The sequence below is a fragment of the Sciurus vulgaris genome (assembly GCF_902686455.1).
Source record: "Sciurus vulgaris genome assembly, chromosome: 10".
Lineage (NCBI taxonomy): Eukaryota > Metazoa > Chordata > Mammalia > Rodentia > Sciuridae > Sciurus > Sciurus vulgaris.
Genome location: NC_136470.1, coordinates 89,661,639 through 89,678,949, shown reverse-complemented (window position 1 = coordinate 89,678,949; position 17,311 = coordinate 89,661,639). Strand labels below are relative to the sequence as shown.

General features: G+C 41.0%; 1 protein-coding gene across 3 annotated transcripts in view; it reads right to left on the bottom strand.

Moving 5' to 3' along the window:
- KLHL6 (kelch like family member 6) overlaps nt 1-17,311 on the bottom strand; it is a 90,272-nt gene that overhangs the window by 53,914 nt on the left and 19,047 nt on the right. Inside the window, exon 1 of one of the 3 annotated variants that reach the window (XM_079156341.1) lies at nt 8,179-8,530. The exons of 1 other annotated variant lie outside the window; for it this stretch is intronic. In XM_079156341.1, coding sequence (XP_079012467.1) covers nt 8,179-8,471 — 293 coding nt within the window. In that variant the 5' untranslated portion in view covers nt 8,472-8,530. Of the gene's footprint in view, nt 1-8,178; nt 8,531-17,311 lie in introns of those variants that run through there. One more of the 3 variants, XM_079156343.1, reaches the window with a different exon arrangement.

Genomic DNA, 17,311 nt, shown 5'->3' with positions numbered 1-17,311 from the left:
ACTGTTTGACATTTAAATATATATTATAGACTACTTTTTAAGATTTAATCTCTCTCACCCTTTTCTCAGTCTCAACCAAACATTTTCCCCCCAACTTCCTCCTTCTCCCCAAGACTTTTAAATAGTCCCCCAAAGGGAAATACATTGTCTGAATTACTAATATGGTCCCAGTTTGGTTAACACATTCCCACCCATCAGTCTCCCGGCATCACAAATACATTCTTGAAACTGCTTCTCTGTGTGTTTGGGGTTTTAGAGACAGTTTGTGGCAGAAACAATGGGATACTTGGTGGCCAAGCAGGTTTTCTCCCTTATATAAAAAACAACACACAGCATTGGTTTCATTATCTCTTTAGCTAACAGAAACTTAACTAGTCACAGGGTAGTAAGAATTATTGCTATACACTTCCTCCGCATTTTGCCTGTTTCTTTAGGAGTAGCAGGTCTTCACAAAAATCACCAATTATCATATGCAGAGGACAAGGAGAACTGGGCATGGTAGCACACAACTGTAATCCTAGCTATTCTGGAGCATAAGGCAGGAGGATCACAATTTCCAGGCAAGCCTGGGCAACTTAGAAAGACTCTGTCTTAAAATTAAAAAAAAAAAAAAAAAATGTAAAGGACTTGGGAAGAGCACTTGCCTAGCATGTGCAAGGCCCTGGATAATTCAATCCCCGTACCATGGGGTGAGGGGGGCGGGGGGAACAAGGCAATACTCTGCTTCCCAATAGCTCGTGACCTTGGGCAATTTGCTTAACCTCTTGGGATCTCAGCTCTTCTTCTGTAAAGTGGGGATGATAACAACACTTTGAAGTAAATATTGTAAAGATTAAACAAGATAGTGTCATAAAGCACTTAGGTGCAGTGACTGGTACTAAAAATAAAGCCCTGGGGAAAAAACAGAATGGTAGCTAGTTTTATCAGCACCTCCTCTATCATCCCATCAGGTCTGAGAGAGTCACAGAAGACTGGACACAGAGCGGAGCCTGGGATGAATTCTACTTCTTGCCATCACAGAATTCCTCCTGTGAACTAGGAAGGTAAAAATGCAGAGAAGATCCACGTGGAAGAAGCTGAAACTCAAGTGCCCCTTAGACATCCTTTCCAGAGAACCCAGAAAGACTCAGGTGAGCATGACCACCTTAGAAGATGAAGGTGGGATGGGGGGACAGGCAGCATAAAACCAAATACAGGCATTGGCTGAGATTCTGTATAAAAGAAGCAGTTCAGTCGGGCATGGTGGCGCACACCTGTAATCCCAGCAGCTCAGGAGGCCAAGGCAGGAGGATTGTGAATTCAAAGCCAGCCTCGGCAAAAGCAGGGCACTAAGCAACTAAGTGAGACTCTGTCTCGAATAAATACAAAATAGGGCTGGAGATGTGGCTTAGTGGTCCAGTGCCTCTGATTTCATCTGATTTCAACCTCCAGTACCAAAAAAAAAAAAAAAAAAGGAAAAGAAAAGAAACAGTTTCATCTTGCTACACTCAGATCCCCATCTCTACCCCTCCTGCCAAAGCAACAATGGCTAAAGGACCCACAGAAGACACAAGGTATGTTCTGGAGAAATTTAACCCACTCACAGACTCCTGGAACAATCTGTGACTCCAGGCACAGTGAAGGGAGGGGAACCAGCAACTGGAGAATTAAATGTTTATCTAAAAACCAAAAAGTGATATACCCTGGCTTCTTCCTTTCCCAGAAAGCAAACAACTAAATGTATATCCTCCATGCAGGAATATGGAGACTCTTGCCTTGGAAAGATCAGTACCAGGAGCAAAGACCTTTAAATACTGACATTGGAAATTCCCAACAAAAAGTGAGCCTGACTCCAGAGCAAAGCCTCATCCCACTCCACCCTGCCATCCATTGGCTTTTTAGTGCTTCACCCTTCACTCCTAAGTATAAACTGATATCTCAAGATCACTAGATATTTGAATGTAGCCTTTCAAACAAAAGACGGAGACTAAAAAACAAAATAAAAATGCAGAAACATCACAAGGAACCAAAGAAAAGTCCTTTAAAAATATGTATATAAACCTCAAAGAGATTAAGGAAAACAATCCACATAAAACACAAACAGGATGTTGACAAAGTAACACTTCATAAAATAAGAAAGGGCCCTTGGAAATTAAAACTGAGATCCTGGCAGGTTGGAAGATAAAATTGAAAAACATCATTGGAGAAAGTAAAACAAAAAAAAAATTAAGATGATGAAAAATAGAGGCAAGAAGATAAGAAAGCTAAAGGACTGTTCTAGAAATTCATATCAATTTAACAAGAGCTTCCCAAAACTAAGAGAACAAAGAAAAGAGTGGACATATAATTTCTGTAGAAAAAAGCAAGAAATTGTCTTAGAACTAGATGATATAAGTCTTCAAGTTAAAAGGTGTCATTAAATGCATATCAAAGGAGTTGGAGGAAAATACACAGAGAGAGAGAGACATACACATGAGACACATGACCATGAAACAAGTAAGTACTGGGGACGGAAGTGTATTCCATGTACTTATAACTATGTCAGAATGATCCCCACTATTATGTACAACTATAATGCACTAATAAAAACATTTTTAAATGTTAAAAGAAAATCCTAAAAATTTCCTTGAGAGAAAAAAGGATCAGTGACAAAGGATCAGAAATCTGAAGAGTATCAAACTTCTTAATAGCAATACAGGAGTCCAGAGATAATGTAGCAATGCTTTCAAAATCCCAAGGGACAATTTATTTTCAAAGAATTCTACCCATTAGCCAGGCACAGTGGTACACGCCTATAATCCCAGTGACTTGTGTGGCTAAGTCAGGAGGATCCAAGTTCAAGGACAGTCTCAGCAATTTAGTAAGACCTATAGCAACTTAATGAGACTCTGTCTCAAAATAAAAAATAAAAAGGACTGGAGACAGAGCTCAATGGTAAAGCTTCCCTGGGTTTAATCCCCAGGAACCCCCCACCAAAAATTCTATACCTTAGTATATTAATTTTATATAACTACTACAAAACTGCAAGCATTGTGACTTTTTTTTTTTTTTTTTTTTTTTTTTTTTTTTTCAAGGGCTGGGGATTGAACTCAGAGCCTCATACATGCTAGGATGCTAGGTTAGGGCTCTTCCACTGAGTTACATCCGCAGTCCCAATTTTGTTGCTTTTGAAAGTAAAGCAGTGTTGGCAATCAGAAGTGCAAAATGGGTTTCACTGAGCCAAAACCCAGGGATCAGCAGAACCATGTTGCCTGTGGAGGCTAAAGGGGAGAATCCACTTCCCCGCTTATTCCTTCTTCTAGAAGTTGTCAACATTCCTTCCTTCATCTTCAAAGCTAATTACTCCAACCTCTGTGCCGATTGTCATATCTCCTCACTCTAACTCTGATCCTCCTGCCTCCCTCTGGTAAGGCTTGTGATTTACACTGAGCCCAGTCAGACAATCTAGGATGATCTTCTCATCTCAATATCCTTAACTTAATCACAAAGGCAAAGTGCCTTTTGCAATGTAAAGTAGCACATTCACTGTTTCCAGGATTAATCTAGATATCTTTGAGGGACCATTATCGATCTCTGGATCAAGGGACTAGAGATACTTTCAAACCTGCAAAGTCTGGAAAATTTACCTTCCTTGCACCTTTTCTTAGGAAGTTATTAGAGGACAGGTTTCATCAAAGTAAGAGGGGAAACCAAGGGAGAGCAGAGTGGGGGATGAAGAGAGAGGCTCCATTCGATGAAGGAGAGAGTCAAAGGGAGTTTCTGGAATGGTGCGAAGCAGCAGGGCAATAACTGGGCTGCAAGTCCAGAAAACACGTGTAGGATATTGGATATGAGAGAACTTGGGGTCAAGGAGTGGAACTGGTAGATTCTTAAAGAGCATGGTGAGAGGTTGTAAACAAAAGACACTTCAAAAACTAAGCAAATGAAAAAAGAAACTACGCAAATGGAAAAAGGAATGGATTTTTTTTTTTCTTCTTGTGGTGCTGGGTATCAAATCCAGAGTCTCACAAATGCTGGGCAAGCACCCTACCACTGAGCTACATCCCTAGCCCAGGAGTGGACTAGTAACTTTGGACAAGACAAAAAGGTTTATAAGGAAGGAAATATCATATTGTATTATTTGCCTCCACAGGGAACACTATATTCATGAACATAATCATGTAAACTCAACAGAGATTCTGCAAAAAGTTATGATGACATTATGTTAAAAGACAATGGAGAGGGCTGGGGTTGTGGCTTAGTGGTGGAGTGCTTGCCAAGCACCTGTGAGGCACTGGGTTCAATGCTCAGCACCACATTAAAAATAAATAAATAAAATAAAGTTAAAAAAAGGAGAGAGACAATGGGGAAGTGTATGGTAAGGCTGTTATGTATAAATGCCAAGTTCTTATCTGAAATAAGAAAATGATATCTAATATTTAGAAATCAGAAATAGCATTATAATTATATTTATAGAACTATAGAGATCAGCAAGGCCCAGTGGCTCATTGGCTCGAGAGGCTGAGACAGAATTTTAAGTTCAAAGCAAGTCTCAGCAACCTAGCAAGGCCCTAAGCAATTTAGAAGACCTGTCTCAAAACAAAAAATTTTAAAAAGGACTGGGTATGTAGTTCACTGGTTAAGCGTCCCTGGGTTCAATAATTGGTAGAAAGGAAGGAAAGAAAGAAGAAAGAAGAAAGAAAGAAAGAAAGAGAAGAAAGAAGAAAGAAAGAAATAAAGAAAGAAGGAAGGAAAGGAAGGAAGAAGGAAGGACGGCAAGGCAGGAAGGAAGGAAAGGAAGGAAGGAAGGAAGGAAGGAAGAAGGAAGGAGGAGAAACAGAGAGAGAGAGAGAAGGAAGGAAGGAAGGAAGGAAGGAAGGAAGGAGGAAGGAAGATGCAATAGAAGAAAAAGAAGTTGAAAATGAAAATGTTGGCCTCTGGTGAGCCAGACCGAAGGATAGAGAGGGTAAGGAGGAATTTTTGTTTTTCATAATCCTATTTGGCTTTTTGTTAAATTATTTGTACATCTACTTCGATTTAAAAAAATAAATTTTAATTTTTAAAAGTAAACATGGTAATTTGAAGGGTTATAAGAACCAGTAGAAAAAGAACTTCAGATTACTCTTAAACCACTGAAAAGATGTTTGCCCTTATTAAAATAGAGATATGCAAATTAAGACTAAATTGAGATATTCTTTTTCATCTATCAGACTGGCAAAAATCAACGGTTTGATGGAAAGACAAATACCATGTGATCTCACTTATATGTGGGTTCTAAGACAATTGAACTAATAGAAGCAGAAATAGAATGACGGAGGGCAGAGCTGGGGGCTGAAAGACTTGGGTGATGATAATCAAAAGGTACAAAACCTCAGTTCAATGTCCGCATTTCAGAAGATGTCAAATGTTTGAAGTGATGAATGGGTGGATTGGCTTGATTTGGTTATCCCTCATTGTATTGAAAAATCATAACATCTCTTATGCTCTGTAAAATATATATACCGCTCTAATTTGTTGATATATAATTAAAAACTCAACAGTTTGATACTGCTCTCTTTTAGTAAGGTCATGGAGAGTGTAAAGTGATTCAACCTCTCTCCAGGAGAAGTTGGCCAAATCTATTAAGATTGCAGATACATTTGACTTAGTAACTGTCTTCCAGAAATGCATCCACCAGATACCACTGCATGCCTATGAAATGGCACATGCATAAGATTATTCATTACAACATTGTGCATAGCAGCAAGAGATGGAAACCAAATATCTGTCAGTGCAGGACTGGTTATATGCACTATAGTCAGTCATTTAGAGCAAAGTGTTTATTTTCTCAATGAATAAAGAAAAAAAAAAAAAAGCCTATGTAACCTTACGGCCAGCTCCAAGTCCCCCCAAATCACAAAAGGCTGTGTGGGAAGCCTCTTTGGACTTCTTAAGTCTGAACGTAAGAAGAACCCAGCTCCAGACCACTTTCAAAATCTTAGAAACAGCGGGAGAGGCAGGTAGGTGGTGTCAGACTCAAAGTCAGTCCTTGGTCCAAAGCCTAACTTGGCTACTTTCTTATTAACTATGACATTCTGGACTTCAGCTCCTCCTCTGTAAGATGGGGATAAATTGGTGGTGGTGTTCCCATTAAATGGGTTAGTGTATATGACACAGGTGGCACAGGGCTAGCCCACAAAAGTGTTCAACAAACAGAAGCCATTACTAACCGTAGCACCGGAAAAAAGAATCCTGTCCCCAGATCTGAGTTCATTACAGAAGAAAAGCCATGTTAGAAATCCCTAGATACAAATCTAAAGTCGCTGGTCTAAAGAAAAGAATAGAAGGCATTTCCCCACATGACTACACAATTTGGGAAAAACTAGGCACCCACAGGCAGACACGCCCACCGCCCTGTGCCCCCAGCTTCCACTGCCGCTGCCTCTTCCGAGGACAGGCAGAGACTTGCCCTAAGTGCCCTCAAGGCACTGATGGAAGGATCTGAGCCCACACATTTTCTGTTTAGGAGAATTAAACCCAAGGACCAGAAGAGAGCAGCGATGTGCTGAGGGCACACAGCCAGCAGTCCTGTCCCGTGGGCTGACCCACTAACAAAATTACTAACCAGGTATACATTTTATTTTAGCATTTTCCCAGTGATTCAAAACAGAAAGAGTGACTCTAAAATAAGTACCAAAGGCATCAAGCAAAATTCCAAGAGAGGTTGTGATCAATTGTGAAAGCAAGTGATCGATACTATTGGATTAAGTCATGTGTTTATCTATGTCAACGCATTTTTATGGCTATGACTACACTCTACCTTTCTAGACTTCCTGTGGAATGAAGCCCAAAACTTGCATTGCAGTAAAAACAAGGACCTCTAGAACAGATTCCTCTGCTCCAATAATGACCAGATATGAAATCTGGGTTTCCATGTCCCTCATCTGTAAAAGGGACATACCTTCATCCCACTGTTACAAAAATAAAATCAGCTAACTATGTATATTGGGTTGCATAGCAGGCAACGACTTCCCTCAAACTCAGGTTATCTCCTTATTTTATCAATATATGGGAGCTACTCCATCCCACAACAACCAGCCAACCCTGCTCTTTGAATTCCAAAGATTTTTTTTTTCCCCTAAGTACCTAAAAAAAAAGAAAAGAAAAAACATAAAATACCTTCCATGATACTACATTCCCCCAACCAGAACTGAGAGTTAAAAAGAATCTTGCTAAGAAGAATGACAAAGGTATTTCTTTTTCACATTCCCAAAATACCTTCTTCATTCACACTGTCTTTATGGACTGGTTCCCCACCCATGTCCACGCTCATGGCTCAGGGCTGGACCCAGTTGTGTCCACTGCGTTCCTGATTCTCTCACTTTCCTACTGCAGGGATCTGCTCATGGTAAACACTCAGTAAGTAATTCTTAGCTGAACAGAGCAGACTGGGGTGAAGAATTTCAATGAAGAGATACGAGAGTCCACCATATGCTGGGTACTCTGTCAGACCCTTTTCACCCTCATGTTTAATTATTGCAACACTCCTGAGAGGTAATCATCGTCCTTATCTGACAGGAGACAAATTCAGAGCATTAATAGACTCATCTACAGTCTCATGGTCAAGAGGAGACCAAATGGGCTGTAACCCAAGTCTCATGATGCCAGGTCCTCCCACTGTTGAGACCACAAATTTGTTGGAACCAGGGCCTTTTACATGTAAACTTCCTTTGTAATTGTTTTCCCTTCCCACCCACCTCCTGCACACACCCAGAAGCCCTTAACTTTTAGCAAGTCACTCGATAACTTCAAAAGAGGGGCCACATCCTTTTTCTCTATTTCTGTTGATGAATGAAGACACCATTATTTTTCCAACATGTTAGTCAGAACGAGGAAAGGGCGAAAAATCCCCATGACTTAAGTCATATTCCATCCTTTGGAACAAGGAGATATATATATATATATATATATATATATATATATATATATATATACACAGAAAGTTCACCATTATATATAAACATTGCTTTTAAATGATGCCAGTCTCTCTCAAAATGTGGTCTAAATCCTAAAACCTAAAGTTTGATACCTCCCTTTCTTGTATTTTAAGTAGACACACAAACTTTAACAGATGATGTAAACCATAAATGCAAAAGCAAACTAGTTAGCTTGGGCTTTCATATCACACTGATTTTTTTTACAACCTGCATCCAGTTTGACTCTGGCTCTAGGCATGCTGACCTGAAGTAGTTGCTGGCCGCAGCAAGCACCACGCGGTGGCAGGAGAATTCCTGAATGTCCACACACAAGATGACATCTGTCAGAGCGTTTTCCACTCGGAGGGTCTCCAGGCCATTCTGAAGAATTAGAGACAGTCCTGAGTCGTCAAATTTCACCTTCTCCCCATTTAAGATTTCTACCAATTCTCCGCTTTTCTGGGAAGGCTCCTCTGTAGAGGGTGCCAGGGGCCCTTCCAAACTCTTCTCTACCATGTTGTCCATGGTCCAAGATCCCCTTTGTCCTGCCATCGGCATCCAGACTGAAGGCCCGCCCAAGCTTCACGCAGGTCACATTGCAGAAGCTGAGCGGATTTCCTGTGCAGGGCCCTCCACTTATCACCAGCTGTCACAGGCACATAACAGGAAGTCTCGCACTTTCTCATCCTGTTACTACAAACGCCAGCAACTCCCTATTCTTCTTCTTTCTGTGAATTATCACAGGCTTAGAAATTACTTAGAGTGGGTGTGTAGGAGGAGACTCTAGGAAAGAAGGGGTGGCTTCTCAGAGTCTCCCAGGAGTCCTATGTGGTTATTTTGGTCCATCTCCCACCTCACATCCGTGAGCAGGAAGCTCTGGTTATTTACATTTGTATTCCTGGTACTTTGAGAAATCCCACCTATCCCTAACATTCCTGATTCTGCTGGCACTACACATCTTCTATCTTCACCTTCCTCCCTGCCCAGGAAAAATGTCATAATGTCTCCCACTCAACACAATGATCTATTGTTTTGAATATGCCTCTATGGGAAGAGAAGAAATAGTTTCCAGAAACTCCATCCCTAGGGTCTTCTCTTAGAAAACCAACTAGGGTGAATTGACATCTAATGGTCCCAGCAAGTCTTAAATTGGCCCCATCTTACCCAACATCTACAGACCATGTCTCTAATGGTCATGAAGTATTTTCATTATCTCTGTAGTCATCCATTACTTAGCAATATCTATCATTTAAAATACCACTATATCCTAGGAAATTTATAGGACTTAGTGTATCTTAACCCTTATAGTAGTCCAATGGGGCAGATATGAATTTCCTCATTTAATAGCTAAAGAAACTGAAGCTCAAATCAAATGAGTGGCAGGGCCAGTTCTGTTCGGCTTCAAAACCCCTGTTTCCTCCACCACCACTAGGCTACCAGGGCTGAAATATCCTGTTGGCCCTGACTCCTGTGTCTCCCCTAGACAGCTTCAGTCTTGCCTCCCATGGCTGCACAGTTTCCCTAGAGCATCAACAAAGTTCTGCTCCTGCTTTCATCCACTTTCAGGTAGTTGGGAATATTGCCAGTCCTCCTAATGGATAGAGTCCATCCCTTCCCATGGTCAGGGGTGTTCAACATCCTCTCCAGGAAGTCCAGTTTTGCCTAGCTCTCTTTTATGGACTCCTAATATCAGAGTCTTTGATATTCCTCCGAACTTTATTCTTTATCCAAAGTTCTCTCAAGAAGATGCTTGGACCTTGTCACAGACTATCCTATCAAAAGTGCTTAACTACTAGGAGTCTCAGAGTAAAAGAAGGTAGAAGCAATGCAGTCCCAAGTTTGATTCAACATCTCAGCATTTAAGGACACAGGATTTTTCCATCTTTCTACTTTGTTACTCTTGTCATATGGAAATGTTCCCTTAATATCACATAATAGCTTCCACAGTGCCAAACATTGTCTTCACAAGACCCCAATTCAAAATCAGGAAGAAAAGATCAGGCAGGCTTGTTTCCTCCATCTCTTTTTACCAGAGGAAAAGATTTCTTAAGATCGCCATCAGACTTCTCCTGGACCCCTTGGCCACTCCCAGTCAGTCATTAGGAAATAGAAAAGGATTACTGCGATTGTCAGGGACTAGACATTATTCATCCCCTGGTACTAGACCACCTTTTCCAAGATTGAGAAACAGCCATCTGAGAGCTGAACAAAATCAGATCCTAATAACATACTGAGGGGAAAGGAGCCACCTCCTGTGCCTCCACAGAGCACACACGACCCTCCCTCACCCCGCGGGTCTTGGCTAGGATATTCGACTTCCACCTACATGATTCTAACTCCATCCTCCTGGAGGGGTGAGGACACACACAACCTATCCCTCTCATGCCTTAGCTCCTGGAACTTCTCTAATTAATAAGCCACACTCAACTCCACTCACCTCAAATAAAGAATAAAACTTATGGTGGAATGAGACAGACATCATTACCCTACGTACATGTACGATTACACAAATGGTGTGAATCTACATTGTGTACAACCATAGAAAGATGTACCCCATTTGTGTACCATGACTAAAAATGCAGTCTGTAAAATATAAAAAAATTAAAAATAGTTAAAAAAAAGAATAAAACTTGATTCTTCATTTGTAACAGAAGCTGTTCACCGAATTCCCTTATTATTTTTTATGTACCCACCTCCAACATGAGCAGATTTCTATTTCCTTCCACTCACCTTCCATTTTCCTGTAGGCAAGCACATACAGATTATACCAAGGGCATGATTATAGCTATGATTACATCAAAGGTAAAATATAAAACATGATATTTACATTTTTATTACCAATGCTTTGAAAAATCCCACCTATCCCTAATATAGTTTGGCATCTATGTCAACACGGATATACTCTGAGATTCAGCATTACCTGGTAAATATTCTTCATGGGTACAAATTCTGTCCTATGGAAATTTTATTTCCCTGCAAGGCAACAAAACACACAAGCTATTGGCAAAAGCTTTACTGCTGACAAAATTATTGTGTCTTGCTAGGCTTTATGATCTCATATAAAATAGGTTCTGTTCCACAGAAGTGGGAAGCTTCAAAGAAAAATCTCTCTCCCAAAGCCACGGGTTGCAGAACTAACTCTAGTCAGTTGTCCTCTTTAACACAAATGATTGTGATAAAAGATAGTTTTAAGTCAGGTACAGAGGAAGAGTCACTGTCTTCCCACATTAGTTTATTGCTGCCAAGGCTATCATTTATTGACATTAACTATGTTCCAGGAACTATGATAGACACTTTTTATGATTTTGCTATGAGCCATACCCCAAAAGTTCCTGTGTTTCTGCAGGAATATTCAGAGGTGAAATGACTGAATTATGAGAGCTGTATACTAATCAGTCCATCCTAGTTTGAAAGGACTAACTGGGTGGTAAGCAGATGGGGCATGGTTGGTGGGTCACTGAGGAATGCCTTTGAAGATCCTTTCTTTCTCTTTCCCTTTCTTTCTCTCTCTCTCCGTCCTTCCTCACCAAGTCATGAGTTGAGCAGCTTCTTCCCTCCCACTGGGACCTATCCCCCTGATGTTCTGCCTCACCTCGAGTCCAGAGCAATGGAGTCTGCTGTCTATGAACTGAGACCTCTGAAACCATGAGCCCCAAATACACTTTCCTTCCTGAAAGTTGTTCTTGTCGGGTATTTTGGTCACAACCATGAAGACTTAGCTAAAACACACTTTATGAACTGTAATGTATTCAGTCTTCCCACTAACCCAGTGCAGTTCATTCCTCTAACCTCCATTTTAAAGTCACGAAAGCAAATAATGTCATACAACTGTAGCACCCACCATGGTGTCATGCCACATCCCCTCTGTTCACACACACCCACAGAGAGTTCACACACACACACACCCCAAAGCATCACTGCCTGAGGTACAAGTGCTGCCAGCTCACCAGAAATGCTAGAGTTAAAACTCCCAAGAATGACCTTCAACCAAGGGCCAGGATTGGGTAGATAGATCCACTAGCTCCCTTGTCCCTTGGTGAGACAATGCTGAAGTGTTCTCTACCCCATCTCTCAGAGTATCATCAGAGCACTGAACTCTAATTGTCCAGGGTATAACTCACTCATCCTCTAAGAGCTTCCCTCTATCTCATCTATCCCCACCCTGTCACCGTGCATCATGGTTTAGATATGAAGTGTCCCCCCAAAGCTCATGTGGGACATAATACCTAGGAGAGACTTTCATAACACCCTTTATCTGATGCTGAGCTGGAAATTGAGACTGCCTATCTGTGTCAAAGTGGTTTAGATTCTCCAGACAAGTCTGGGGATATCTTGTTCTTACTTCCCAGAAGAATGAAGCTTCTGATATTCTGTGGTATTTAGGAAAGAAGTTTTCTTGACAAAATGATGTCCTTATGGCACTTCATAGTTGAAAGGGGTCATTTGGAGAAATATTCAATAAATCAATACTTATCTAATTATTATAGCACAAAACCAAGTGATAACTTGACTCCTCATTTATGCTGTACCTGGCTGGTAGTGCTAGAGAACCTCACTAGTTCCATGGCTTTAAAGGTCACCTATATGGTGACAGTTCCCATACTTGTTCCTGACCATGCCCTGAACTCCAGGATCATATACCCAACTGCCTCCTTAACATCTATACTTGAGGTCTAACACTTGAGGCATCCTCCAACTAAATACATTCCGAACTAAAATCTTGAAGGAATACTCTAAATGTATTCCTTTACCAGGCTGACTCTGAACCAGGGAAAATGAAAAAAAAAAAAATTGAGGTGGTTGACAAATCTCAATTTCTTGAGCTTAGTAGTATTTATAAGAATGTATGTGCTTTGTGGTAATCCACAAAGTTATGTATTTGTTTGGGTCATTTTCCACATCTGTTTTATTTGATGGTAAAAGGATAATAACAATAATAATAATCATAGTCACTATTTATTGAAGACCTACCAGATGCAAGAGCTTGATCAACCACTACCTGTTTATTTTTTTATTTTTAGATATACATGACAGTAGAGTGTATTCTGACATATTATACATACATGGAATATAACTTCCCATTCTTGTGGTTGTACATGATGTGGAGTTACACTGGTCATGTATTCATATATGAACAGAGTTATGTCTGATTCATTCTCTACTTTATTTCCTATTCTCATCCCCCCTTCCTTCCCTTCATTTCCTTTTGTCTAATTCAAAGAACTTCTATACTCCCCTCCCACTCCCCTTATTGTGTGTTAGCATCTGCATATCAGAGAAAACATTCGGCCTTTGGTTTTGGAAGATTGACTCATTTCACTTAGCATGATAGTCTCCAGTTCCAGCCATTCACTGGCAAATGCCATAATTTCTTTTTAAAGGCTGAGTAATATTCCATTGTGTTTATAGACCACATTTTCTTTATTTATTCATCTGTTGAAGGGCACCTACCAACCACAACCTGTTTTAATTATTGCAATAATACTTCAAAGTAGGTATTATTGCTTCTCAAATTAAACACATAGAAACTGAGGCTTATAGAGTGCTAATGGCTTTGAGGCCACACAGATCCCAGTGCATCTCTTCTCTCACTCAGTTCCTTGATCCTAAGAGACAGAGTTAAGATTCGACCTACTTTCCAATCCAACATACGATGTGGAACTGCCACTAAAATTCCACTAAAACAGAGACATTCATTGGAATTCTTATGGGAAAGACCATCACTCACAAGGTTGAATCCTTAGATTCAACAGAAAATGCAAAAGCCCAAGATCCAGGATAAGGAAGGAATTCCTCCTGACCTTCACTGGCAGGCGACTGGAAGACCGCGGACACTCTTTGTCTGACTACAATATCCAAAAGGAATCCACCGTTCATCTGTTGGAACTTCATGGTAGTGCTAAGAAAAGGAAGAAGGCTTACACCACTCCCAAGAAGCACAAATTAAGAAGGCTGCGCTGGCTGTCCTTCAGGTGAATGTGGCACTGGAGTCTCATGGCAGCCGCTTTGATGAACATTTTTATGGCAAGTGTTGCTTCAACAACCAAAGACAAGTAATTGCATATGAGTTCATAAAAGACATGATCTAACAACAACAACGAAGATTCAAACCCCATTTGTTCACTCCAAAACCCAGGCCTCTCAACCAATATGATGCATTTTTCACCATGATTTTACAACTACATAAGTCTATCTCTAAATCTGCTCCATTTTTCTGCCTTTGATATGTGTCTTTTTACTTAGACACTCTGTCTCCTTTACTGCCTGAAGAAATACTATGCATTCAGATTGCAAAGAAAATACACAGATTTAGTGATGTTCTTGTAAAATTCAAACCAAAAAAAAATATATACATATATATATATATGTTCTAGTTCAGGGTTTCCAAACCATAGCACTAATAACACTTCTGTCTGGATAATTCTGAGTTGTGGGGAGCTGTCCTGTGTATTATAGATGTTTAGCAGCCAGCCCTGGCTCTAACCATTGGATATATCCTCTCTCTCAGTTGTGACAACCCAAAGAAGTCTCCAGCAACTGCCAAATGTCCCGTAGGTGACAAATTCCCCCAGTTGAGAACCATGGTCCTAGATACATACTTATCAAAACTGTCAAGGCTGGGGATGTAGCTTCATGGTAGAGCACTTGCCTTGCATGCACAAGGCCTTGAAGTCAATATCTAGTACCACAAAAACAACAACAAAAAAGTGAAGTACTGCTTTAGTGTTTATCTCTGGTAAACATAAACATTCAGAGAAATAAAGAAACAAGGAGTATCTGGAGAAACACAAAACCATTAGGTATAACTGGAACACAAGGTATGTGTGTAGGAAGGGTTAGAAAATGGGGTACGGTTGTCCAGAGACCAGGCCAGTGATGGGATTCAGACCACTAGGTTCATGCTCTTTGACAGTATGCTGCAATTTAAGCCAACATCATAATTATCTGTCATCACCCCCAGACTTTCTGATTTGTGGGCCTAGCGTGGGGCTTAAGAATTTGCATTTCTAAACAATCTCCCAGGTAAAGTTGAGGTTCTGATCCAGGTCCATACTTTGAGAACCACTCTTACATGTAAATCTGTCAGAAGTTCCACAGATGCTTAACAAAAGGAAAAAGAAAGATTCTGGTATGAAATTTGAAAGACCAGCAGGTAGAGAAGCTAGAAGATGCCTCCAATGGACGAAATAAGAGCCCATAGGAAGGAGTTTTAGGCAAGCCACCTGCAGGCCACTTCGAAAGATTCTCAAATCCTTAGAGTTTCCCTAGGCTAGCCTACAATTATCTCAAAGAACATATCACAAAGCAATGCCAAGATAGCCAATGGCACACACCTGTAATCCCAGCTACTGGGAGGCTAAGGCAGGAGGATTGCAAGTTTGAGGTCAGCCTGGCAATAGGGAAACCCTGTCTCAAAATAAAATAAAAACAGCCAGAGGCACTTACCTAGCACATGCAAAGACCCTAGGTTCAATCCTCAGTACTTAAAAAACAAAATAAAAAGTCAATGACTTACCCATGGTAGTTAGTAGCTGAAATAGGACTATAGCTCAAGACTTGTAGCTCCTAAATTAGTGTCTTATCAACACCATGCTGAAGCACCATAGTCAGGACTTGTGGGTATCTTACCTGTGAGGTAAGGTAACTGGAATATCCACCAGCCTACAACAAGAGCAGCATTACGTCCCATCCTGTGGCCTTGTTCTGGTTCCAGTTACTCCTGAGGACCCAGAGGACAGAGAAGCTGACACTTCTACCTCAGGCAAAGGTTCCCCTGTGCCTCCCTGGGCTCAAGGGGGGAGTAGTACCCCTGTCTCCTCACCCGCCATCCTGCAGACACTCTTGGCCTGGCCTCTCCTTCCTGCCTCAATCAAGGCTCCCCAATGCTCCTAGGCTCCTGTCTATCAATGCCCAGCCCTGGGTTCCTTAAACCAACCCCTCCTGCACCATATCCCATCACAACAATAACGAAAGATAAATAGTTCCAAATAATAGTGAACCCTTAGGACTGCCTAGTCAGAAACAGGAAGTTGGGAAGTTGCTTGAGGAGGAGCAGAAGGTTGAAGCCCAGACCAAAATCTAAGGAAAGCTGGATTCAGAGTCAACTGTTCTATAATTTAATCCAGAGGGGATATTTCTCTCCTCTTTTTTTTTCTATACTAGGGATTGGGACCCAGGGCCTTGCACGTGCTAGACAAGTGTTCTACCACTGAATTACATCCCAGGGGAGATTGTTTGTTCAAAGATCTGTGTCAAGGCTTTATGTCCATGTACAGATTTTCACATACAGTACACACTTTTCCGTGGCATAACTTTTCACTTTTGGTCAACATAATAAAAGGCTTAGTCTATATAGATTACAGTTTTTTAAAAACTTTCTATTCAGGGCCACCTAGCCTGGTCCCTAAGCATCATCCAGAATGTCTTCTCAGGACCTAAACTTAAGAAATTTGAATGTGCCCAAGAACCCTACCAGGTGGTTCTGATCGACCTCTCCCTGAAACAATGTCCACAAAATAGGAAGGGGATTCTTTCTCAATAAGTCCACTTAAGGGTATCTGTAAACCCAACCGAACCTGGTGCAAGTCCTTGGATAGTCCCAGGACGATGAAGGCAACTGATGGTCTAAACAGACCTTCCACAAATGGTGAAATCAGAGAAGGTTGTTCTACATGCACCACATCCCACATTTCATCCTATCCTGCCCATCCCCAGAAATCCCACATTTTTTAAAATTAAATTTTGCTAGGAATTTTCTGATTATAAAACAATAATACATGTACCTTGTTAAAAACTTGGAAAATTTGCCCACCATGGTGGCGTACACCTATAATCCCAGCCTCTCAGGAGGCTGAAGCGGGAGGATGGAGAGTTCAAAGCCAGCCTCAGGGCTGGGGAGATAGCTCAGCTGGTAGAGTGCTTGCCTCGCAAGCACAAGGCCCTGAGTTCGATCCCCAGTACTACCCAAAAAAAAAAAAGCCAGCCTCAGCAATTTAGCAAGACCCTAAGTTTGCTAGACCCTGTCTCAAAATAAAATATAAAAGTGCTGGGGATGTGGTTCTGTGGTTAAGCACCCCTGGGTTCAATCACAGGTAAAAAAAAAAAAAAAAAAAAAAACTTGGAAAAATTTGAGAAAAAATCAAAATTAACAGGTGGTGTGCTGGGGAGATTCAGACTAACTGAAAAGTCGATGGTGTTTATTTCTTCCCAACTTCAATTCAGTGATATTTTGTTGAAATTGGCCACGATAGAAATACTTACATAGACATTGACCAATGCTTCCTGTCTTCCTGAGAGCTGGCTATTAACACTGACCTCACACCATCATCCTGCCTTCCCCTTCTGAGATCCTACTTGAATTTTGCACCCTTCAGCTCAGTTAAGGCTCTCTGGGATTT